The sequence below is a fragment of the Cyrtonyx montezumae genome, unplaced genomic scaffold (assembly GCF_038088225.1).
Source record: "Cyrtonyx montezumae isolate F1298 unplaced genomic scaffold, pur_monq_1.0 scaffold_8, whole genome shotgun sequence".
In the NCBI taxonomy this organism is placed as follows: Eukaryota; Metazoa; Chordata; class Aves; order Galliformes; family Odontophoridae; genus Cyrtonyx; species Cyrtonyx montezumae.
In genome coordinates, this window is record NW_027072089.1 from 36,113,190 (window position 1) to 36,138,013 (window position 24,824).

Below are 24,824 nucleotides of genomic sequence, written 5' to 3' on the forward strand. Positions count from 1 at the left end.
GAAAACTGCACCTGCTCTGGCTGAGCATGAACCTGGCAGCAACCACTTACTGCAACCCAGCAGAGTCCATTCTGACTTCAAGTGGTATTTAGGACAATCAACCAACCAACTAACCAACCAATCTCTTCTGGTTACACAGAAAAACAGGCATGAACAAGGTTATTCTTCCATTTTTGACTCTTAACATGCTTGCAAGGCTCAGTAAAAGCCTTTAACAAATCTTTTTACCTTTTTACCACTAGGTTCACTAAACTGGAAGCAAACACTGGAACAGTAAATGTATTTTTTATGTCCCGTTTCAGCCTCTACTTCTGGAAAACTGGATGCTAAACAAAAACAGACCACTTTTCTGATAAAAACAAGTGGTAAAAATGAGGAAAAACAAGTGGTGTTAGCGAGATCTCTAAACACTTCTTAAGTTATCCTTAACTTTGGGAAAGAAAAAGGACCAAATAAATGACATCCTTTCTGTAGGCCCAATATAGTCAAATTTCAGTGTACAGAGAACTATAGTGTACTGAGTACACATTTATTTTCCACATGGCCTTGTGATTTTATGGCTTTTCTTTTTTAAATTTAGCTCATAGTGGAATTTTAATAACATCACTACATTTACGTGCTACTGCTGCAGCATGCTTGGACCTGTAATACCAGCACTCTTGCCACTCTTCCTCCTCATAGCAGAACGGCTGTCTACAAAGCCAACACATTTCTCAGGAGGAAGCAGGTGTACAGTGCAGGACCTCCCTTGCCATTCTTTAGGAAATACTGCAGAGCACGTAGCTTCTCTCCAGTTCCTTTTAAATACTGGCACAGGGGCCTGCATCATCACAGCAGTTCCTCTCTTCAGCACGATGCAAAAATTCAGTGATGGAAATTAAACAGTGAAGAGTATATCTCACATGAAGGTAGGAAATGCTCATTTAGCAGTTTAGCAGTTGCCTGGTATTGGATGGACAGTAAATTTGGGAAAATCTTTAAATATATCTTTATTATCTTTAAAAATAATTATTCTCTTTTTGTCGTTTGACGCTGTTATTCTACAGAGCTTTATTCATCAGCACGGATGCATGGTTTAGTGCTTAGTCTTTGCTGCCTTCAACATCATGATTTGCTGCATGCCCAGTAGAGGAGAATCAGCACTTCTCATCTTTAAAATTGTATTCCTACACTCTTACCTCAAAATCGCTATCAACATTAATCTTGTATACTTTCTATAAGTGTGTTCCAGTGAGAATGCCACATCTGTGCCCTACAGACACTTCTCTTATTGCCTGACTCCTTTTCTGCTTGGAGATATGTCCAAAGGCAACTGTTCTGCAAAACCCAGGGCAGGAGAGGATTATTCTCACTGAGGATTAGTGCTCTCCCTGCTGCTCTGTGCAGTCTGCATAGGAGCAGGTGTCCAAATGGGTATACAGACCTGTGTGTAGCTGCTCCACTAAGCTACTGGGACAAACCTCCAGTCAGTTTTCTCCTAAATATCTGTAAGAAGGGGAAAAAAGGAATAAACAGCAAAGCAGAGGGTACAGCTCTGCTGCCAGCCACAAACACACCCTCTGTAGTAGGCTACAGAATTCACTTTAGCAAACATGCGGGCCTCTTGTGTCATGAAGAAACCCAAAAAGGGTTTCTAGGCGAGCAGGGAGCCTGAGAAGGCAGAAGACAGCTGCATCTGGTGAAGCGTATCTGACCACTTAGGTTCAGGTGCTTGTGTTTTGTAACCACAGACAGCAGTTTTTGACACACAGTGTCTTTCAAACTATTCAACGCCCTGATCTTCTGGAATGGAATGAGCACTGCAGAAGTGCACATCAGAGCTACCAAGAACTCCCCAGGGCTCCTTCAGCTGGCTGGACTCGAGTCTTGCAAGACTGTGTTTAGAAAGAGCTTTTTCTATGTTAACAGCTACTCTAGTTTTAGAATTCTGCCAAAATTCTTATAAAACATTTATTGACAGTAGCAATGGACAGAACACTGTTCAGAATAGAAATTAAAGCAGAAAACAGCTTTACATCATTTTGGACAAGCCAGCTGTGCATAGGTTTATGCAACGATGTAGTCAATGTGGTTGTGCCTGGAAGAACATACACTGAATTCAGGAGAGGTCCGGCCTTATTAGATCCCCAAAATAAGCTGTTATTGTCTTCAGTTTGTTATTGAGAAAATTTTGTTCTATTTCAACTTTTCCTCCTGGCCCTGCCAAGGAAGCGATCTGAAAAACAAAAGGACAAGAAGCAGGTCAACCAACGTGCAGGTAAAGAGGAAAACCACGAACTTTTGTTCATGTCATGTAAAACATCTTTGCTTTGGTATCACTGGTGCCTAATGCCTCTGGTCCTCTGCGTGCCTCCTTTCACTCACAGAAGTGAGTCTGTGGGTTTCCTGGGACCTGGAATTTGTGGCTATCCTGTCAGACAAGAAAATAGAACTTGAGAACTAAATCAATACCTGACACAATGCTGAGATGAGACATACTACAGCCTAGTGTGCAGAGCACCAGGCATGCGGGTGCCCCTGCTGCTTGCCTGGTAATGGTGACAGCAAAAAAGCAAGGAAAATTCCAAGTATAAAAAGATCAAAAAATATTTAAAGATCAAAATGCAAAGTTTTGTGAGCAGATTAAAAATAAATCCTGAAACTGGGAAGCATAAAGGTCGCGCTGAAGAGCCGGGGAAGGGAGAAACAACCAAATCAAAATAAAAACATCACAACAGAGAGCCCGTGGGGCAGCACCGGCCCTGTCTGCAGCCACCCGAGTGAGAACGTCGCCGTTCACGCTCTGCTGACTGAGTGCAGTGAGCACCTTCAGTGCTTAATGATTACAGAGGACAACTGCAAGGGAAACACTGCCGTGGACTTTGTCTTTTGGACTGGAGCACGCAGCCCTCTGTGCCCTTCCGCTCGCATTTACAGCGCCCAGCAGCACTCTGGCAGATGACAGACGCTCCCTGCTGCAGGCCGCATGGCCCGGTGCGCTGCTCCTCCGAGACTTCACTCTATAGCACGGGTTCAAATATAAACATGCTGAGCTTCCTCTATTTTACTGTAAGTAAAAAAGCAGCCTACCATCAAGAGGAAATAACAAATTAATCTAAATTATACCTTGAACCTTTATTGACTTGCCCAGAAAAATCACACTTATCTAAAACAACAGGCATTCACTTTCCTTTCCCACCCCCTTCTGTTTTTTTTTTTTTTCTTTCTTTATCTGGGGATAAAAACAAAAGTATGCATAGCTTATTCATCCTTCAATATAGTGGTGATAGGAAAAAAAATAATTCCACGTTCTTGTCAAAGAGGAACCTGCCACTTAAGTAAAAAAGCAGAAGCAGCCCTATTTATAAATAGCACGAGAGACTGAACTGGCAAGTGATCAAGAATGTTAATTTTATGACTTATCTTTTCCTTCTTGAAATTCTAAAAGCAGTTAACACTGCAAGGAAACCCATTTATGTTTTTCTTTCTTTTCTTTTCTCCCCCTAGGAAGATGTTAATTTTGTCCTGTTTCACTGTAAATGACTCTTGTAAAAAGTGTCAGAGAATGCCTTCTGTAGCTACAGCTGCTTAACTCTTTGGAAATACTGACTGGATTAGTCAATATTAATCATAGAATCACGTTGTAGGGGTTGGAAGGGACCTCTAGAGATCACTGAGTCCAACTCCCTGCCAAAGCAGCTCCCTAGCCCAGGTTGCACAGGTAGGTGTCCAGTTGGTCTGGAACGTCTCCAGAGAAGGAGACTCCACCACCTCTCTGTGCAGCTGTGCCACTGCTCCGTCACTGCACTGGGAAGAAGTTCCCATGCACATTAATGAAATTACTTACTTGGGATTACCCAGTCCCAAGTTTGGAGCATAATTTACATAACTAAGCACATACAACTTGCTCATTTACATCAAACAGAGGTCTTTACTAAATATTTCTCTCAGAAGACCATGCAGAACACTTCTTCAGCAATGCAAGTAAATGCCACTCCTCTGCTAACAGGTGGCACATGCTGAAGGATACCTGAGAGCACAACATCCACATGCTACGTACAGCTTTAAAATCTCAAAGCATTAAATCCAGGGGGTGCAGGGAAGCAAAGGGAGCCCAGGGAGGAGGCACCGACCGCTCAGACAAAACCACCAATATTCATAGGAGCAAAACACGAATGCTCCATCACTATGCTTATTTGTAAACTGCTGGAGGTTGCAAATTTAATTATGTGCAAGCTGCTAGCTTTCCCTGGAAGGGCTCAGTCAAGCGTGATGGATTAATAATGACAAACTGCCACACAAAAAGCTTCTAAAACACATCGCTATGGAATCATAGAATGATTTGGGAGGACCTTAAAGACTACACAGTTCTAAGTAGCCTTTCTAAATGCGAAGCACAACAAACATCTTACATGGAGGCACAAGATAAGCAGACAGAATCAAAAGTTTCATTTTCAATCTTGATTTTACAAAAATAGAGTATAATCATGTTATGGAAACAAAGATGATAAAAGAATAAGGATCTGCATGATGTCCATTCTCTGCATCACTATCAGAATCAAGAGCAAATCATTCTAAGCACTAGCTACAGACCAAACAGTAATAACATCTGGAATGCAGCCACATCGGTGAAACCACAGTTTAGGATAGCAAAACATCCAGAAACTGAGAAGTGATTTCACAGAACAAGGTACAGCTAAGTCCCAAACCCAGGAGTCAGTTTCCAATACAGGAACGGGAAAAAGTCTGAAAAGTGACCACAATAAAAAACAAACACACAACACAACTCTAGGTAACAGCACATATAATCTTTTGCTTGCCTCCTACACCATCTATCTTTTCTGTAACACAGTACACAGGGTGAATAAATGCAGTCTGTAAGACTTTCCTAGCAGGGATTGTGTTGCATACCAATACAAAATCAAGCAGACTGCTGGCAGGTCAGCTCACAAGCGACAGAGTTGCAACAGGCTGGTAACAATTAATTCACTAATAGCTTAAGTGGAGCTTAGTTGCCAATTAGTGTGACGATGCTACTATATATAGCTCCCATTAACTAGTGGTAATCATGGGAGAACATGATAAATAATATAGATGGAAGAGTATGTACCTATGAACACCTTGCTAGGGCACTGTATTTATCACTTTCCACCAGGTCTCTTTCCTGCTCACCTATGAAATGCAGCACCATGCCCACCCTAGCTGCTCCAGACACAACATCTCCACTGTGCCATGCTCCTCAGAGCTGCATGAACTCCTCCTTTCAGCAAGGCTGAAAGAAGACAGACATCCATCGGAGGGATGGATGAGGCCATATAGAAAGCGCCAGTCTTGACTACGTTTGAAAAAATGCAGTCCTTACTGAAAGTTAAGAGACAGAACCTGATTTTTCTTTTGCACAGGCTGAAGCCCTTGAGGTATTCCCTAGTTCTAAGGACAGGGAAAAACTCATCCTACAGATACTGAATAGTATATTATCTATAGCTGCCTTCAGAAAAAAAAACAAACAACAAACCAAAACACTACCGGACAACATTATGTCTCTCACACTGATCTGTATGTAATTTTAAACACAAGTTTTTTGTCTGATCTGTCATATCTACAGTTATAGTCAACACAGGCAGCACTCCACAATATAATAGTTCCCCTCGTGGTAAAATTTATGTCAGGAACTTACTTCAAAACTTAGTGTACGGTGAAGATGAAGAAATATATTTTAAAGTGTTCAGTAAACAGAAGATTATTCATTTCAATGGATAATGTCTCTAGGTTCAGGATGCTGTTCAGAAAGACCTAGACAGGATTAAGCACTGGGCCCAGGTGAATCTCGTGAGGTTCAACAAAACCAAGTGCAAGGCGTTGCACCTGAGTAATGGTAACCACCACTATCAATACAACCAGGGAGGATTGAACACAACCCTGCTGAAAAGGACTTGGGAGTTCTGGTGGATGGAAAGCTGACTGTGAGCCAGCAATATGACCTTGCAGCCCAGAAGACCAACCATATCCTGAACTGCATTTAGAGGCTGTGTGGCCAGCAGGTCAAGAGAGGTGATCCTGCCCCTCTGCTCTGTGCTGGTGAGGCCTCACCTGCAGTACTGCATCCAGATGTGGAGTTCTCAGTACAGGAGAGACACAGACCTGCTGAAGTACATTTAGAGAAAGGCTGCACAAATGAGCCCAGAGATGGAACATTTCCCCTGTGAGGACAAGCTGAGAGAGCTGGGCCTGTTCAGCCTGGAAAAGGCCTGACAGTGGCCTTTCAGTATCTAAAGGGAGGCTATAAGAGGGAAGGGGACAGACTTTTTAGCAGGGTCTGTTGTGAAAGGACAAGGGGAAGTGGCTTCAAATTAGAACAGGAGAGACTTAGATTGCATAGAAGGAAAAGTTGTTTTTACAATAATGGTGGTAAGGCACTGGAATAAGTTGCCCAGAGATGTGGTGGATGCCCTGTCCCAGAGACACTCAACATCAGGCTGGCAAGGGCTCTGAGCAACCTGATGGAGCTGTCCTTCTTCACTGCAGGGGACTTGTACTAGATGACCTTTGAAAGGTCCTTTTCACCTCAAACAGTTCAGTGATTCTAGGAAATAGATTACCAAAAAATCAGTATTCTTCTGTTATGCCATGTTACTTTTATATCCAAAAACTGCTGGCTGAAAATGGGGAAATTTTGCAGAAGTTTAATAGCAACTCTAAGAGGAAAAATGCGTTTTCAATAAATACAACAGTTCCCGTTTCTGAAACAGCAACTACATTCAAATTTGATTGTGAAATAAGACTTGAATTTTGAAGAAGGGCTGGTTTTCTTTTTTCACTTTTTTTTTTTTTTTTAACATATTAGATCTTTCATTCTATGCCATCCCATACTGACATGAAGCCCACTAGCACAAAACCTGTGCAGTACGCTAGTTAAGGTCCATGATGTGACTTCACTACATGGTGGCTGTAACCCACAGTGCAGAGCCAATTTCCCTCCTGGAAAGAACATTTCAACCAATCTACCCAGAGAGAAGGGCTTCAAGACACTGCCAAATCTCTATGTAGAACTATGGTGTTTTTATTCTGTCATGGGCTGGACCCTGGATAGAGCAAAACATTTTCTGTAACCCAAAAGGATAGCTTGAGCTGAGCAATAATTAAAAATTTTACTCTCAGAATCACCTTCATTTAATAAAACTATTTTTTAAGAATAGGCTAATAGTATTCTAATTGATTACTTTTTCTGACATAAGCGTCATAAAGATTGACAACTGAGCAGCTGACTACACATAGGCAGGGTGAGCAACAAACCATCAGTTCAGCACTGCTTCAGCTCTTGTGTTCAGCTAGGCTGGTAGAGATGCTGATGTGGTAATGTCTTAAATCAGCAGCATATGAGCCTCGCCAGTTTTTCAGGAGAGGGCATCATACAGCCTGACCCTGTTCTGACAACCAGGACAAACACCTCAGCAGCAGCACCCAACTCACACAGAACAGTCTGCAGCATCACTGTACCTAGGAGAATTCTGTATGTTTTGGCACAACAAAAGAATGCCTTCTCTAATGAGGTGAAACCACTATAAAGAAGCTCCTACAATAAACCCCAGGTTCTTCCCTCTTTGCTGCAAATATTAAGATACAGAAGAGAACAGGCCGTGTGAGAAATCAGGATACTTAGGATAAATGCCAGTCCCTGAGGTGAGTACACAATGAGGCTTAGCACAGCTTGCTGAACAGACTTTATTTAATCAATCTCAAACAGCTTGCTTCTCCAATCATTCATGCAGGTCTTGATTACGTTTTTAAGATCCAAACACAGTATCTCCTGCAGGTGTCTCCTTTTTTTCCCTTGATGTGATGAAAACGAACCAGCTGAGAACAAAGATGTTGGAAAAGGTTGAACATTCCCTGACTTCAGGTTCCCTGCTGCTCATAAGTTCATAAGTTCATAAGTTCATAAGGTTGGAAAGGACCTATAAGATCATCTAGTCCAACCATTCTCCTATCACTATCTCTACCCAACTACTAAATTAAGTCCTTTAGCACCTCATCTAAACACTTCTTGAACAGAAGAACTTCTTGCTCATTTAAGTTTATTAGCAGCAGAGCAAGGGCAGGAAACTATTTGCATCAGAATTTTGCCAAGCCATAGATATCCTCATTTATTTATTTTTAACTACTATCAGCTAAAATTAGTATCAATAATTCTTCTCACAGAAGGTAAGAACAGCTTTCAACTACCCAAATGTTTACCAAACATTTTCACTTACGTTTGCTACAGCATAATTTTGATATGAATATACAAGTCTACTTGCTGGTCAAACTTCTTACTTTGTTTTTCAAGAACAGTGCTGGCAGCAAAACAAAAGCTTAGTCCTGCCCAGAAATGAAGTATTATTAAAACATCCCTGACTGGTAGCGTCCACAAACCTCACAAATATGCCCCATAACCCAAGTTTGTCTCCCAGCTTTTTATTTTATTTTTTTATTTTTATTATTATTTTTTTAAGAGATATAAATAAAGTTAAAGAAAAGACTTGGAGGTAAAGATGCTGCAAAGAGACAGGTGTCAACAAAGATATGCTGCAAATATAACTGTGCTGCTAATAAAACTGTTTTTATGTATGCACACACATAGAACGATTCCTGAATATCCCCTAACCAGAAAGAGCATGTTTGAAAGACTGATTCAACCTAAAAATGGACCTGCCCGTTATACATCTTGAATCAAGCACATGCTTATCAACCAGAAGATTTGATGCAATGAAATGTTCCCTGTTTCTTGTCAGTACACTCAAGTGTGTTTCACTGGTTCGTTGCGCCCTCTTGAGGCAGAAGTACAGAAGTTTGCTCTTCACAGAATCACAGAATTATAGGGGTAGGAAGGGACCTGTAGAGATCATCTAGTCCAATCCCCCTTTTCCACCTAAATTCAGTGAATTTTCTAAGAGTATTCAGACAAAGAAAAAAACCTCTCTCCTCTTTTCAAGACCAACTTGACTCAGAAAAGTCATAGTACTACACAGGCACAGTACACACTTATTTTGGAATAAAGCCAGACAGAACAAGGTTTCAGGTCTGATCTACCAAGAAGGCAATGAATGCAGAGTCCTCAGAAACAGCTCAGTTGAGGTCAACAACCACCTGCTTTCACAGCAGGTATATAATGCTAAAAGGAAGCATATGTTTTCCAGTATATCTGTACCCCCATAATTATAGGATAAGCAGGATTTTAGCTCAAAGGTCGATTCCAGTTGCTGGGTATCTGTTTCATGAACCTGAGATTTACTGTCAGACAAGCCAACTTGCATTGCCTACACTGGCTTACAGTCAGTATAAACATTTGCATGGAGGTTTGCAACAGAAATTGAATCAACTACTATATGGATTTTAACTGGCAAAGCACACTCTGGTTGTAGATTCAGGCCAGTCAAAGATAACAGGCAGAGTACTGAACATTTAACAACTGCCACCTTCCATGCTAAATATGCCAGACTGCCTCTTCTAGGAGTTCAGGGATACGTGAAAACCTGAAGTATGTGCACATATACAAAAAGAGAAGTTTTAAGGACACAGAAGAGGCATATCTGATATGCCTGGGCAATGCTATCACAAATGAAACTTAAGAACCCTACAGGTTTCAAATTTAAGGCATTAGGTAATCTCTGAGCAAACACTGCCTTATTCAAGTTATTCAGATTTTAATCTCCTGTAAAAAAATGTTAATTATTTCCTTCATCAAACATTTCTAAGCCCCTGTTGCTTACAAACTACACTGACAAGCACAGCTACACCACAGTACACCAGCAGTGGTGTTCTAGACCCTTGCCAAGGCTGTCAGGATGGGAGCTACTCTATTTGATCCATGAGGAAAGTACAATGGATCATAACTCTGGGGAAAACCATACAGAATCTGAGAAGAAAAACTGTTCATGCCTACCATTAAGGAACCTTGAAGATAAATCTTTCTTTCCTCCAGAGATTCACAGTCCTGAAATTCTAGTAGCGGTAAATCAGAAATGCTATTCAAGTACAATCAGAGATTCTGACAGCCAAGCCTGTAACCTTTGCATAGTCTCCTGTGGACTGGAAAATCCAGTGGGATCATAGCTAGGAAGATCAAGTACAACCCACCACTGTCCAAGCAAGTACAAACACTAAATTTCTCTCAACAATAAGCTAGATTAATGTTCTCTTTCCTCGCTCTCAGGTAATCAATCTTTACACCTTTTTCTTCTTTACCCTGGCACAAGGTCTAGAGAATGTATTTTCATGAGAACAGCCTACAGCTGGGAAAACTGAGCTGAACCCAAGTACCCAGCCATCCGTTTTTACAACTAAGCTGTGACCATGTAGCCACAGTTCTGAGCGACAGCACTTAACTCTTCAGCAATTTGTGTACAGGAGACCCTGTGGATGTACACCAAGGAATATTTAGACCACACCAACAACACTCAGAAGCAACTGGACTAAGAGGTAGGGGCAGTAAAACATCTAATGCAATCACATACCAGTAGAACATGCTGTAGCTAGGCCATGAGAATTTCGGCCCATTTCTCACACTGTCCATGTGCCATAAGCTATGTCTGCAGGCATGTGCTGGAGACCTATGCATTCTACATCAGACAAAGCTTTTGGAAAAGCTGGAAATAAATACTGGAAGTTCTGTGGCATAAGGCAGGTGAGGAGAACATCTCACTGTGATGTCTTAGCTTAAAATCAAGACATAATTAGCATAGAAAATATACAGAGGAAACTAAACCCAGACACCCAGGGGAAGTGCTACAGTCATCTAATTACTTCCAAAATAAAGAAGTATTTGACTGATGTATTTAATTTCAATCACCGAAGAAACTGTATTTGACATTCCACCTCAACCATCTCAACAACCAAACATGTACAGTGCTCTTCTAATCAAAGTCTCTAGCTGTGAAAGCAGCCCATAAGTAACTACACACCTGTATGGGCAGCATGACAAATGTCTCCTGCTCAAGAACATACTAGCATGCTAATCAGAACAACAGCAATGGCACTAATGATACCAGGCTGCACAGTGACCTCCTGCAACTCATCCATGAATGGAAAACCAGAAAGGTTTAGGACAAAGCAATTTATGAGATAGTGTGACCTGGTTAAAACACCTTCTTTTATAAGAATCTATCTGTCAGGCACTCAAATACACTATAATTGGTTTGTCTGTAAGGATCTCCAGTCTGCTGCCCTATAATGGAAGTCATCTACTACTCCCATTTCTAAACATGCCAGAAGTGCTAAAAGCTCAGAAATCACCGAATATAAGGTTCAAATTTAAACAAAACCAACAAAAAAACAAACATATTCAGCTGAATAGACTTAAAAAAAAAATAAAAATCTCAACTCTGTGCTTACACTATGTCTTAAAACCAGTTGAGGTTTTTGTAGTTACCAAACCATTATCCAGCAACATACCTGGTTAATGTCAGCATTCCGAGGTAGAAAATACACAATGTTGTTTGTGATCTTCTTGGAGAGCCTGAAAATTTCAAATGTAGAAGCCAGTAAAGGAAAAAAAAAAAAAAAAGGTACATGGAGGGAGAAACTGATATATATTCATTCATTTTGAAAGCTAATTATGCAATACAGAAAGGCTGTATAATTAGATGTTGTTCTGAAATGCAGAAATTAGTATTAAATGCAGAAACTCCATTTTTTCCACCATTATTCTCTTTTTTTAAACCAAAAAAATTAAACATAAGCCCAAACAAACCAAAAAACCTCAACCGACTTGCTCATTTTCCTAGAAAATATAACTGAATTGCAAAAAAGTATTTGAGAAGCTGAAAGGCAGATTACAGTCAGTACACTGGTTTGATTGCTATCTTCAAAACCATTTTGCATAGTATCATCTCTCACACAGGCACAGATTTCTTCCCCCTTAGAAGTATAGCTACAATTTAGCTAAAAAGGAAAAAAGAGATTATTTGACAAACACAATTTTGTAGTTGACTAGATTGTTACATTAATGCCTTTCCAAATGAATGGCTGCTCACTACCAACGTAAATAAATTTTATACATGAATTAAGAGTAAATATTTTGCTTGTGTTCTTCTGAGTTTTCCCATGTCATGAGCAGCTGTTATCACTTACAATAACGATGCAAATATTTTAAGCAAGGCTAGCTATCATTAAAAAAAACAATTTATAGCTCACACATCTAATGACTGCCCAGATATAGACCACATGTGTATTTCATTAATTCAGGGTTGTTTCTTTAAATAAAATAAAATTATTATTTTTGTTAACATGAAGTATTCGACTTTAAATTGGAAGATATGAACATTTTCTGAAGTGTTTTATGTGAGAATAACTCTTTATAAAACTATTCCTTTAAATAAAAAATAATAAAAGCATTTATCTCTAGGTAGTCAATTTCATATAGCTGAGGTTGAGGGAGGACTAAGCCAATGTGGGACACCTGTGATTTCAGCTCCACATCACTTTCAGTCAGCCAGCTGGACATGGCAAAGACCACCTCAAGAGAAGCAGGGAACTAAAAACATAAAAGACTGAAAATCACAACCATGATGACACACAACTGTGAAAGGATATCCATCTGGGCAAATCATGGTTTGGATGTCAAAGATTTCAGCCGTGGCATAGTCGGGCCCGCCCCAGGGAGGGCTGAGGAACACAACATCTGCTTTCAGGTCAGCAGCCAGCACCATGAAGTCTCCACACACAAATTCAATCTGGTCGGCCACACCGTACACCTCAGCATTGCTGCGGGCAAGGCTGAGTTTCTGGGGATCTATATCAACAGCAATCACTGCAAGCAAACAAGAGAGGAAATGCACAAGTAACGTGGGCTGCGAAGAGCACAAAGCATCTTTCTGCCACACGGACACCACCCAGTTACCAAACAGAAATTTCACAACATTCTCTTGTAGCAATCAGATACATATTGCATCCACAGTTTTATTTTATGTCTTAAGCAATGACTTCACTTTGTACATGGAAGCTCCAGATCCGCAGAGGGAAAGGTGTGTCCTTTACTTCACAGTAGAAGCTCCACCAGCAGCAGAACTGCTGCATTTACACCAAAGTGACAGCAACACCACAGCTGAGACTGTGGGAAGTTTAAATTTTGGGAGTCACACATCTACTACAACGCTCCTCAGCTCAAGCATAGGACAGGCAAGGCAGTCCGCCTAAGGGAGGAAGTCTTCCTCTCTTCCCTCCTGGCAGGAGCTCAAAAGTTTACAGAGAGTCAATTAGAAACCCATTCCTCTCCTACATCAAAGAATATTGTTTACCTTGTGGCTGATAACATTACGCTGAAAACTGAGTTGGAAAAAACCCCAGTGTAGTACAAGAATTAAAATACAATGGCAGTATATATTCATATAAACTACGTGAGATTTTGAAAATATTTATAGAATACATAACCTGCCAAATGTAATGCAGTACAAACTACCATTTTTCTTGCTCAGAAATTACTTGGAAGTGTTAGATGAGCTGGTATTTTACCAGAGTGTTTCATGACTAGAGGAGGATTAAGTAGTCAATGTTTTCACAGAAAACACACTCTTGTGATTCACTGCAATTTCATTACCTGGCAACAAGAACTTACACTAATACAAAGTTATCATTGCTTTTCTGTAGTAGGTCCTGCTGCACCCACAAGTGATCCCATTCCAATGTTTTAAGTACAGTTCACATGTAACATGCTTTTGAGTACATAGTCAATGTACTCAGAAAAGTGTCAGCTTTCTGGTGTCACTGCAGATTGGCACTGCAACCAGAATTTAACCTTTAACAGCAACCTTCAGAGTGTCTGGACTAGCTACTATGCCACCTAAAACTAGCAGATTATGTACAACATAAATCCAACTCTGACTTAACAATGAAAAGCACTTTTATAGGTCATCTTTAAAAACAGAAACCTCATATTGTAATTGTGATGAAGGAAGAAACCTCACAATGCTTCAGAAGCAATGAAGAAAAATGTATTGGTGAAAAAAGCCCAACCTCGAATCTAGGGCAAAAGGTCGAAGAAATAAAATAGTGTTCTGCATACAGTGCCTACTTACCTCTTTTTGAAGTCAAAGCAAACTGAATAGCATTTCCTCCAACCCCACAAAAAGCATCCACTATTGTATTACAATTGAATGACTGAGCGACACGGACTGCAATGTGCTCTGCTATCTTCTCTGGAGTAACAGAAAACCAGCCCTCTGCAAAGGGAAGAGAAGGAAAGTATTTTTGCCACTTATTTCAATGTCATCTAAATTAAAAACAAACAGCTGAAGGTTTACCGTTAATCCCAGCAATTTTGGCTTAACACATTTGACCAGGAAATACAGGCTTTCAAGATTATAAACTCTGGTGAGTGCAGTGATTTGCTAAGCAAACAAAGTCTCACTGAAGTGAATAGATATGCCTGACTCTCAGTGAAGGCTTTGTTGAATTTGGTGCTTATCAAGGACAAGTACACAAATACAGCTGCAAAAAACTTCATAGCTGTCATAGCTATGCTCTGCCACAAATAAAAACAGAAATATATCCTTCACATCCTACACATTTATTTTCCTTACAGCCATGCTTGGCCTGCCAAGCAATCTATGTGTTTATATGGAAAAGTATTAGAAATCAAAGCCTTACAAAAAATCTTACCAAAAGGGGTGGTAATACTAACTCCTTATTTACCTATGAACTGATGATTTGGAAGCAATTTCCACATAACATGGAAAAATGTAACCTTGAAAACAACTGCTGAAAGTCTATGCACGTTAAGAGAACAAAATTATATTCATTATTGCACTTCAAAGTTTTAAAAAAATATTTTATGAAGAAAAAAAGTCACTGAGTTTCTGAGAAAGTCCTGATGAAGCACTGTTTGGGCACGCTTTGATCCTCAGCAAGCACCACGACTAGCAGAAAGGGGCATGTCATGCTAGAAGCTGGGGAACAGAAGTCCCAAAGTTTGTTTGTCTGCACGGTGACTGTACACACATTACTGCTCATCTTATCAAGAGAATTAGAAATAAGCTGTAAGCAAGGTCACATGCTTGGGTACCCCTTTTATCACTCAAGTCAGCACCCTGTGTACCAGACACACCTACCTCTATCTAATTTAATTCCTTCATCAAATCGAGAGAACAGCCTGTAGCGTTGTGCCCAGTACTTGATCAGCTCAGGATCTGCAGCAATCTCAGGAGGTATCTCTCCCAATGCAATCTTATGCTTTCTCCTCCTTTTCTTCTCCTTCTTCTTTGTAGTATTTTTTTCATCTACAACTGGAAGACACTGCATAAGTTAACCAACTGTTTTGATAGGCTAGGATTAAAACTGGCAGGTAGATAAGAGTAAAAACATGAAATGCTCGAGTTCTTAACACTGCTAAACAACCTTTAATATTGTATGCCAGATTATGGACATCAGTGGTTTAAGTTAAAAAAGAGCATATAACAAAAGAATTAAGTAATCTATCAGACATCAGCCTCAGTTACAAAATGATTTCACCCATTATTAAGGAATCTTAGCAGGCTAGACTTTCAACTGATGGCAATAAGCTCTAAATGGTGAGCAAATGTGGATCAGACACTAACTTAATTCCCATATACAAAGAAGGAATAAGAATCAATCTAGATGAGAATTTTACATAACTGTAATACAACTAAATTACTGAAAGAAGAATTAAACTATGCAGAAAGCTGAATAATCCTATTTTCTGTTCAGAGTGTTAAATAAACAAGTTCACACCATAACTGATTTTATTTCCTAGAATTTTTCTGCTTAACAACACACATTCCCTAAAACCATGTGCATTATGAATCCAAAAGTAGACATTCCTTGGCTCTACCTGACAGATAATAGCTCTTACAGAGAAAAAAGGTGTGAAAAAGAGATATGACTTGCTAGGTCATGCATTAGACCAACAGTTGCTTTTCATCTATAGAGAAATGCTGTCTAAAATAAAGGCAAGGCCTGGGATTTTGGTGCTCCAGGAATAAGCTAGTTTTACTAGTACAGCAATAAATTACCTCTTGGACCAACAAGGTCTCTTTGAATAAACATAGATAAAAGCCACACAGCATTGTAATTTCAGACAGGAACAGTTGGCCTACTATCAACTCATGTCCAGTTTCTAGGAAACAGGAGTACCTGGGCTTGCATCCTCCACTTCTGGCTGAAGATAATCTGGTATGTCCAGAGGGACCAGCACTCTTCCAGAGCCACACTCAGGCTTTCCCCTGCCCTGGCACCCAGAGCTGTTTGCTGTTCTGTCCATTGCCTCCTCTTCCAGCTCAGTCGTCCCAGGGTCACCACCAGCCACACTGGAAGGCAGCAGCTCAGGGGTTTCCACGCTGAATCTCACACTCTGTGCAGTGACAACACTTTCCTGATCCTCTGAATCACTGCTTGTTGATGACTCCTCAACTTTGCTCAGAGGAGAGGCTTTCTGGGACATGGCTTCTTCCACAGGTTCACTAACCTGCTTCAGGAATGCTTCCACCTGGAATGGAAATGTATCACAGACCATTAGATGCACTGGTAACCAGGTGCAAATAGGACAGTTCAAAAGCACTGCAGTCTAAAGCACCTACCTTGGAAACACCCTCCACCACATGTATTATAAAAAATATCCACAAACAAGCACACAAAAAAAACCCCATCCAATCGAAACACCTGACCCTTAGCTCTGCTCCCTCTGCAGATTTTTTTTTCAAAACAAGTTGTCTTGGGAACCAGATATCAGTTAGGTGCAAAGGAGAGACTGAGCTGCCTCACCTCCAGGACGTACCAAATGGTAGCATCAGACCTGCCACACAGCAAGTTACTTCCCACCACCTCCTGACCAACAGACAGATGTCAGTTTAAACTCTTCAAATGTATATGCAGACGTTTAATTTTAACCTTACAGTTATTCTGGGTGGCACTGGGCTTAGGGCAGCAGCTTAAAAGACTGAAGAAAGTAGGAGCTTGTTTTCTCCTTCACATAATCACAGTTCTCACTGCCTCCAGGTACAAGAACGCAATGGCCCAGTTTCTGATCCCAAATTACAGCAATGGGACTGGAGTTCAATACTATAGTTATTGTTGTCATGAGAAAACAGTATTTTACAATGAGGTATTAAGGAATGTCAAGCATCCCACTGTATGTTGACTATACACACATTTTTTCCCACCCTCACCACAGAAATTCCAGCACTAACAAATTGTCCTCACATTCATTTTAAGACCAGAGAGGCTATCAAAAAGTACAGAAACCTACACGCATCTCTATAGGAATGATGTACCAACATGAGATATACGGTTCCATGTAATTTTCCCACTAAGCTCACATTTCTCTTACCAGACTGCCAAGAGTCCACCAATGCCTATTAATACCCACCCTAACAATAACTATTCTTCACCTAAACAGGAGGAGAAAGAGAGAAGGAAAAAAATAAAACGCATAAGGGCATCAGATTGAAAACAGAAAAAATGTCACCTACTCTGCACAGTATTTCTTTTCCATAATACAACAGCTAAGAGAGCAGAGACATCTATGAAGTTCACCAACACTAACAAGTACACCCACCTTCTTCAGAGTTTTATTTTTTTTGCAAGATGTTTCTGGTTCTTCTGTAAAGAAGATGTGTGTGTTTTTGCTCTTCCTCGGTTTACGCATGTCCAAAAATCTGGACTTGAGCTTTGCTTTTTTCTCCACGTACTGAACACTTCTGTGGGTGAAATCTGGAATTCCACCATACCTGAAATAAAAGAAAGTAAAAAAAAAAAAAAAAAATCAGTTGGGAAATTGCTTCTAAGGCATTGATAACCATATCTTTAGGATATGCTACTGAAAATGAAATTTCAACTGAACAATAACCTGGCAACACTTTGTTAACATAGCCAACATAAAGCAACTTCATTCCAACGTGAAACATCTATAAATTATGATCTAAGCTCACAGGACTCCAAACTGAGAGGACTGTTAATGGTTTGAGCCCTTAAGCATCACTAATGTAACTAGCTGACCAGACACTTCAGTTCTCAACTCAGTTGGTTGCAGTTATATAACTGCAAGTATCCTAAGAGTTACGTTTCTCTTTCAAAGCACTTTTCTTGTTGTCCAACTCTGCATTTCTATTGCTGAATATCACAGCACAAAGATTAACTTCACAAATTATCTTCCAGTAGTTCAACAAAATCGGAATGGAAATGAACAGCATACTAAAATAATATCAACAGAGCTGACTTGCTCTCAAGAAACCCTGTGTTCCTCATAAGCCATTACTTTTGTCCTGCACCACACTTGAAGCCCAAAAGAGAACAGGTTTCCTCGGGATCTTCCATTGGATTCTCATCCACATCCAGTTCATGGCTAGGAAAAATCACAGACAACGACAAGTTAATTCTTTTTTATTTTTCTTTTTTTCCCCAAACAATTCAATACTAAAAAAACCCCAACAAACACTCACAAAACCCATCCACTCTTAATTTAAAGAAATTTAAAACTCCTGCACTGAAACCATTCAAAAGTGCATTTCAATAATTCCCTCCCACACTGCCAACATCAAACAAGGCAGATCACACCAGCTTAATTATATGCTGGAAGAGATACCTCTTACCCAACTCAATATGCCCATCCATGGGCATTATGATATTCCAACTATTTCTAATGATTTCACAAAACGTTTAATACCAAGCCCTATGCAGAACTGATGAAGACAAAATATTTGTTCACTCTATTTCCAAATTACCTTGATCACATATGATGTTATCTATGGTGTTATCCATCATTAATGCTATAGCAATGTCAAAATGTTGCAACAAAAACTGCATCATTAGCAGATAACTCCATTCAGCCCTTCATCTATGTGTTTTTAAATTTATTAGACAGGGAAGGAAAAGCCTCCCGCCCTCTTTGTGGTTACAGATTTACTACTGAGGAAAGAGAGACTGCGACAAGGCAGAGATTAACTGTTCTATGAATGTCATAGCACTGAGCACTTTATTAGCAACACATTAACTAAACAATACAAATTATTTTAGTAATATTTCATACCTTTTACACTAACTAAAACTGAATAAACAAGTCATCATATCCAACTTAATAACCTTATATACTTCAGTGACACAAGGTATTGTCACCTTGCAAAATCTGGCATCAAGGCCATATATTTTTTATAAAGCAAAGAAATACCCTTTGCTTGCTGCCCCGTAAAGTGACAGGCAGTAATGGAAGACTGTGCAGGCTTGTACTGAAATTTTAACTCCGTCTCAATCAAATAGATGTTATCAATAACAATTAGAGGAAAAAAAACCCTGATTTCATTACTTACCTTCTCTTGACTTTGGCACTTCTGTTGTCAGGAGGTTCTTCTTCTCCTTCATCTTCACTTTGATCACAAAGTGGCAACTGTTCTTTGTCATTTGAGCTACACGAGTTACCTGACTCCTGGGAACCTAAAAAGATACACCTTATTTACTTTTTGCATGTTAAATTTCAGAACTTTCCATTGTTGAAGTGCATCATTTAAAAATTATTTTAAGCAACATTTAAGTTGTTTCACATATCCTCATCTGACAAATAAGACACAAGCGCCAAGCCACACACTTCTTCACCTGTCTTTGGGGGACAATGTGCCAACACAAGCTTCCAGTATTAATTACACTGCAGAATTAATCTTAAGCAGGACTAATTTCAAAATTACTCAGCTCTCCAAAAAATATAAAACGCTTGCAGGGTACAAATTCCAAACACTCTCTTCTTTGTTCTTCACTGAAAACTTTGTTTCCAGTGCGAAAAAGATGTTCCTCTCACCTCTCTCATTTCAATTCTACTGTGGGATCAAGTTGGGGGTACACCTGCTTCTTCCTTCCTTACAAAGTTGCAAGCAACAGACTCAAGAGATTTCCTCATCAAACTGAAATTCCAAGCTGCAGACTCTCCACTGACATTGTTAATCTCTCCTCTTCAGCAGAAGAGGAAATCATATATCCACCAAGAAAGCTTGTAAAATTCATGAAAATATCCAACTGAGTTTTCATTCATTTTAGACTATCAGTGAAAAAAGAAACACGGACTGAATGACATAGCTGCAATACTAAAGTTCATTAATAAACCAGTAAAGCAGCAACTATGCTCTCTTGTGACTTTTTGTAGCACATTTGGGGAATTTATAAGGTGTACATAGTGTTAAAATCACTTGTGGCTGAAGAATACATTCAATATACAGGCTAGAGAGGAGAGATGTTCCAGAGAATCAGATGGAAGAAGGAATTAATTATGCAATCTTTCCACAAAATACTCGTCAGTGTTTTAAAACAGTGTGATAAAAATAGTGGTTTCTATATATAACCTCATAGAGCTATATTGATAGAATTAATGTTAGCTGATGATTGTGTATTACCTGACTGGTTGATACTTTTATTTTCACAAGATGCTCTCCTTTTCCTGGTTCCTCCATCACACGGTTCCTTCTGGCTTGAAACACAGGGACACTGGCTTTCACTGTTATGTGAACCGAACTCCTGAAGATCTTCATTGGTTTCTGTTAGAGGTGCACTGCTCTGCTCAAAATTTAGGTTTAAATTACCAATCCCAGAGATTATCTCATGATGGGGCTCAGCACTTGAAGTGAGTGTTTCCTCACTTCTGGTGTGGGGGGGAGAGAGCTCCAAGATCAGCACTTTGCTGCCTTCAGCCTCTGGGCTGACCAGGTCCATTTCTTGTGAAAGATCAGTCTCCTGCATAACCCCATTCAGTCGAACACTGTCTGTGTGTGAGCTCTCTGTAGTCCACCCCTGATCCGTCCAGTACCGAAACTGTTCCCAGTAATACCAGTACAGTTCACTATAGTGCTGCTCCCACTCCTCCTTGGTATCTGGGCTGTTCCAAGGCTCAGATGCTATCATGGCTTCAGGTGATGAGACCTCTTTATGCTTCTCCAGCCAGCTTTGCCAAAGAAGGCTCTCTCCATACTCGCTCCAGTACTTTTCCCATTTCTGTTCAATGGGTAAGGCCTCATTAGCAAGATTCTCTGAACTTCCACAGTTCCCTTCACTTATAATCTGAGTTTTGCTGCTTTTCGCACTTTGCTCTGTAGCTGAGGCTGGCTCATCTGAGTTGGGCTGCTTATCATCACCACAAACATGGTCCTGACATCCCTGCTCCATTTTATCCTGGCGCTTTTGCTGTAATTCTTTTTTCTTCTTCTTTTTCTTTTTCATAAACTTCATGTTACCTCTCTTTCTATATTTTTCTTTTACCTAAAATATATATAAAAAAAAAACATATTCAGAAGTCCACAACATGTAGGCAGTCTTTTCTTTCCCTCCCTGTAAGTACATTTCTGCTTGTGTGACCCTCACTCACACCACAACCCCACTGTTAGCTTTTTTCCCTCAAAAGGAGCAAAGTGTTAAACAGATCTGGAAGGACCTCATCATATTGCCACAGATTTCTAAGAAAGCTGTGACCAACGTCTGTGAGCATATCTGTAAAAAAGACCAGGAAAATGTAGAGTTCCAGACAGAAGTTGAGAGGGAAGCTGTTCATAGCTCAGTGATTTAAGAGGAAAGAAAACAGCATGAAACACCATGAAATGCTGTGGGAAGGCTAGTCAGGAATTGTAGGGTTACTGAGTTGAGCTCAAGAGTAACACTCAAAAACACCATGGACTTACGGACTTCATGGGGAGGGGGAAGAGGACAACCTTTACTACTGCCTGACACCTGCTTGGCCAGCAAACGCAGCTCAAGTGATTTACTGGGGTAGTTAGCACATATGTTCATTCTTTTGTTATTAAAGCATCACTTTCTGTTTGCAAGTTCTGTAAATCTTGCTTGCAGAACTAATTTATGCTTGGCTAAAGATGACTGACCCACACGAGGGACGTAATAATGTTCCTCCCATTCCACACTGATATTCAAGAGAGCTCAGAGAAACAAAGGAAAGAAAGACTCCTATTCAAACAGGTGGCTGTTACAATGAACTCCAACTACTACAGCTGTCCAGTGAAACAGAAGACAAAATCTGTTTGCAGAATAGTGAAGCACTGTGATAATGTAATGAGTTCATCAAATATGACTCCACTTGTTTCAATGGGGCTTCCTGTGTTTATATACGTAAGCAAAACACCCTGAACAACCAAATGTTATATAAGATAAATCTGCCAGTTTATCAATAAACTTTCCAATTACATTTGGCAGGTATAAGCGTGGTGGTGGCATGGGAATACAATTCACATGGCCAGCAGACTGCAAGTGTACAGCTATTGCCCCAAATGTCTCAACAGTTGCAATCCTTGCTTTTGTTATACTGACAAATGCATAAAGCAGCCCGTAAAGGAACTGCCTTCAGAGAGTTGGCATTAAACTTTCATTCACATCTCTCAACAATGTCATGCTAATGTATATGGTGCAGAGCACAATGCTTATCAGTAATCTAGAAAAATACATCGTTATCTTCTCACTTGACTTATTTGCACTACTACTATATAGCCACACAAATCACATATGCATACTTTGGGCTTGAACTCAGATGACCAAAAGGTCTATTTACATGTCAACATGTAGAACAATGTACAAGCTCCTCCTAAGAGAAATTAATCAGGCCAGAATCACACAGTACTCTGAAGAAAGGCACTCTCACCTCTATGGAGGTCTCCACTCTACGAAGCAGACACTGAACATCCCATTAACCTTTTTCTCACTGACACACAACTTTAGCCTCCCCAGAAAGCCCAGCTACTCTCTGCAGGAATCAGAGGATCCAAGTCCAAGTCCTGTTCTTTGGAACAGCCTGGCTCAATCAGCTACAAGGGGAATGCACAGAACTAATTTTTTCTATTACCACCTAGAACTAAACAGTTAAGGCAGACACACGCCCAGATTGCAGAATACTTGTGCTGTAGCACAACACAAACATTACTGTGACTGTTTTAAACCAGCTCCTACTAGCAGCAAGAGCAACACAGACATGGAAGCACAAAGTCCAGCCTGACCCTGCTGAGTCCAAACAAGCGACTTCTACAGACTGCACAGACCATGATGTCATATTCTGCTGGAAAACCTGACTGAAGAAACAGATACATTTCCACAAACCGCAGTCTCAAAAGCAACTAAGGAGTAGGCATGCCCCTATATTCTGGAACACAAAGTAAAGAGAAAAGATAAAGCACAGTGATTTTTACCGCCAAGTCCCTGTGAGCTGAGTGCCCACCAAAGTGAAGAGGTAACCCCATGCTCTTCATAAGCTCGGCCTCTGAGTCTAGTTCAACTTCTTCCAGGTCCAGCACACCATCAGCATACACTCCCAATGTCACACTGGGACAACTGCTTTCCTCCTCAGATGCTTGTTCCTCTCCTGTGAAAAAATGCCACCGAGTGAATACAATCTGATCACAGAATCTTATAGACGGAAGATACCTTTTAAAGTCACTTAGTCCAACTCCCGTGCTGTGAACAGGGACACCTACAGCTCCATCAGGTTGCTCAGAGCCCCTTCCAGTCTGACCTTGAGTGTCTCCAGGGACAGGGCACCCACCACATCTCGTCAACCTGTGCCAGTGCCTCAGCATCCTCACTATGTAAGACTTTTCCTTATAGCCAATCTAATTCTGCTCTCTTTCAGTTTGAAACCACTTCCCCTTGTCCTGTCTCCATAGACCCTGCTGAAGAGTCAGACCCCTTCTTTCTTGTAGCATCCCTATAACTCAGTGCATCAGCAAATCCTATAACAGAAACACTACCTCTTAAGTTTCTTCTTCTTTTCCTTTTCTTTTCACCTTATAAGTACTTGAAAGTTATTAATAGATGGACCATTTTTCACCTTTCACTCTAGTTCAGTGAAACAACATTAATGCAAAGCTTTATATATATACCCTTCTGAAAATAATCAATATTAACACTTCCATGAATTCTAAACTTTTCAACTGTGTCACTATTTCAGCTGTATTAACTTCTCTTTTTCAGGATCACACTGCATTTGTCACTGCACGAAAGCAGCAGGGACACATTTTCACATCTGGCCTTAGCTGCTGCACACCTCTGCCTTCAGGCTCTTTTAGCACATACACATTTTTAGCAAACAAAGGGGGAGTAAGAGTTCAAGACAACAGCAGAAATCAAAATAAGGCTTCAACAGCCCAAACATCAGACGAGCTGAGTGGGATGCAATAACTCCCTTCTCAGCAGGCTGGCCAGCAGTGTGTTTGGACTGGGGCTGTGCTGATAACACAGCTGTGTTTTGGCTGTAGCCGAGCAGCAGAGCTCCAAGGCTCCGTCCTTTCCCTGCTCGGTGCTCCCCAGCCATCAGATCGGGGCGGGGGGACCCAACAGCTCCCAGCTAGCAGCATTATTCAGAATTATTAGTATAAAACGTAAAGTTGGAAGTGCGGGACCTAACCATCTCGGCGCGTCTCACCAGTTACGGGTCCTCTGCCTGCACATCTGGCCATTTTTTAAGCAACACCACACGTTTACGAAAGGAAGAAGCGCACGGAGGCGAAAGAGATGCAGCCCCACCGCACCTCGGTACCCACACACAGCAACGCACTCATCACCGTCCGATAAACGCTGTGACCTTACCTGTACTGCCATCGTCGTCTTTGATATAAAATCCCTTTAACCCCAGCTTATATAACTTCCGATCCCTATAAAAACAAACACCGATGCAGACGGTCACCGAACGAAGCACGGCAGCACTACAAACCCTGCAGGTCGCGCTCAGCCCGCCCGCCCACCCACCCAAAACTCACTCCACGAAGGCGCGGGTGCAGAGGCACACGATGCCGCCCGCCGCCCCCGCCCTCAGCAGCAGCTCTGCCACCAGCTGTCCCCGCGGCTCCCGCACCATGCTGAGCCCACGCCGTCTCACGGGCCCCGCCGCC

At 40.8% G+C, this 24,824-nt stretch overlaps 1 protein-coding gene across 2 annotated transcripts; it reads right to left on the reverse strand.

The window, feature by feature from the left end:
• Positions 1 to 1,912: 1,912 nt before the first annotated feature.
• Positions 1,913 to 24,824, reverse strand: TGS1 (trimethylguanosine synthase 1). Of its 2 annotated transcripts, none has more exons than XM_065753268.1 (13): positions 24,693 to 24,824; positions 24,523 to 24,587; positions 23,127 to 23,299; positions 20,343 to 21,201; positions 19,272 to 19,395; positions 18,224 to 18,310; positions 17,525 to 17,696; positions 16,105 to 16,456; positions 15,063 to 15,236; positions 14,031 to 14,174; positions 12,548 to 12,766; positions 11,410 to 11,486; positions 1,913 to 2,215 (listed from the first exon to the last, which is right to left on the reverse strand). In XM_065753268.1, the coding sequence occupies exons 1-13, from the start codon at positions 24,788 to 24,790 to the stop codon at positions 2,099 to 2,101; spliced, it is 2,661 nt and encodes an 886-aa protein (XP_065609340.1). In that variant the 5' UTR covers positions 24,791 to 24,824; the 3' UTR covers positions 1,913 to 2,098. The 2 variants fall into 2 exon arrangements, with proteins under 2 accessions (XP_065609340.1, XP_065609341.1); XM_065753269.1 differs by having other exon boundaries at positions 2,141 to 2,215; positions 11,410 to 11,473; positions 12,534 to 12,766.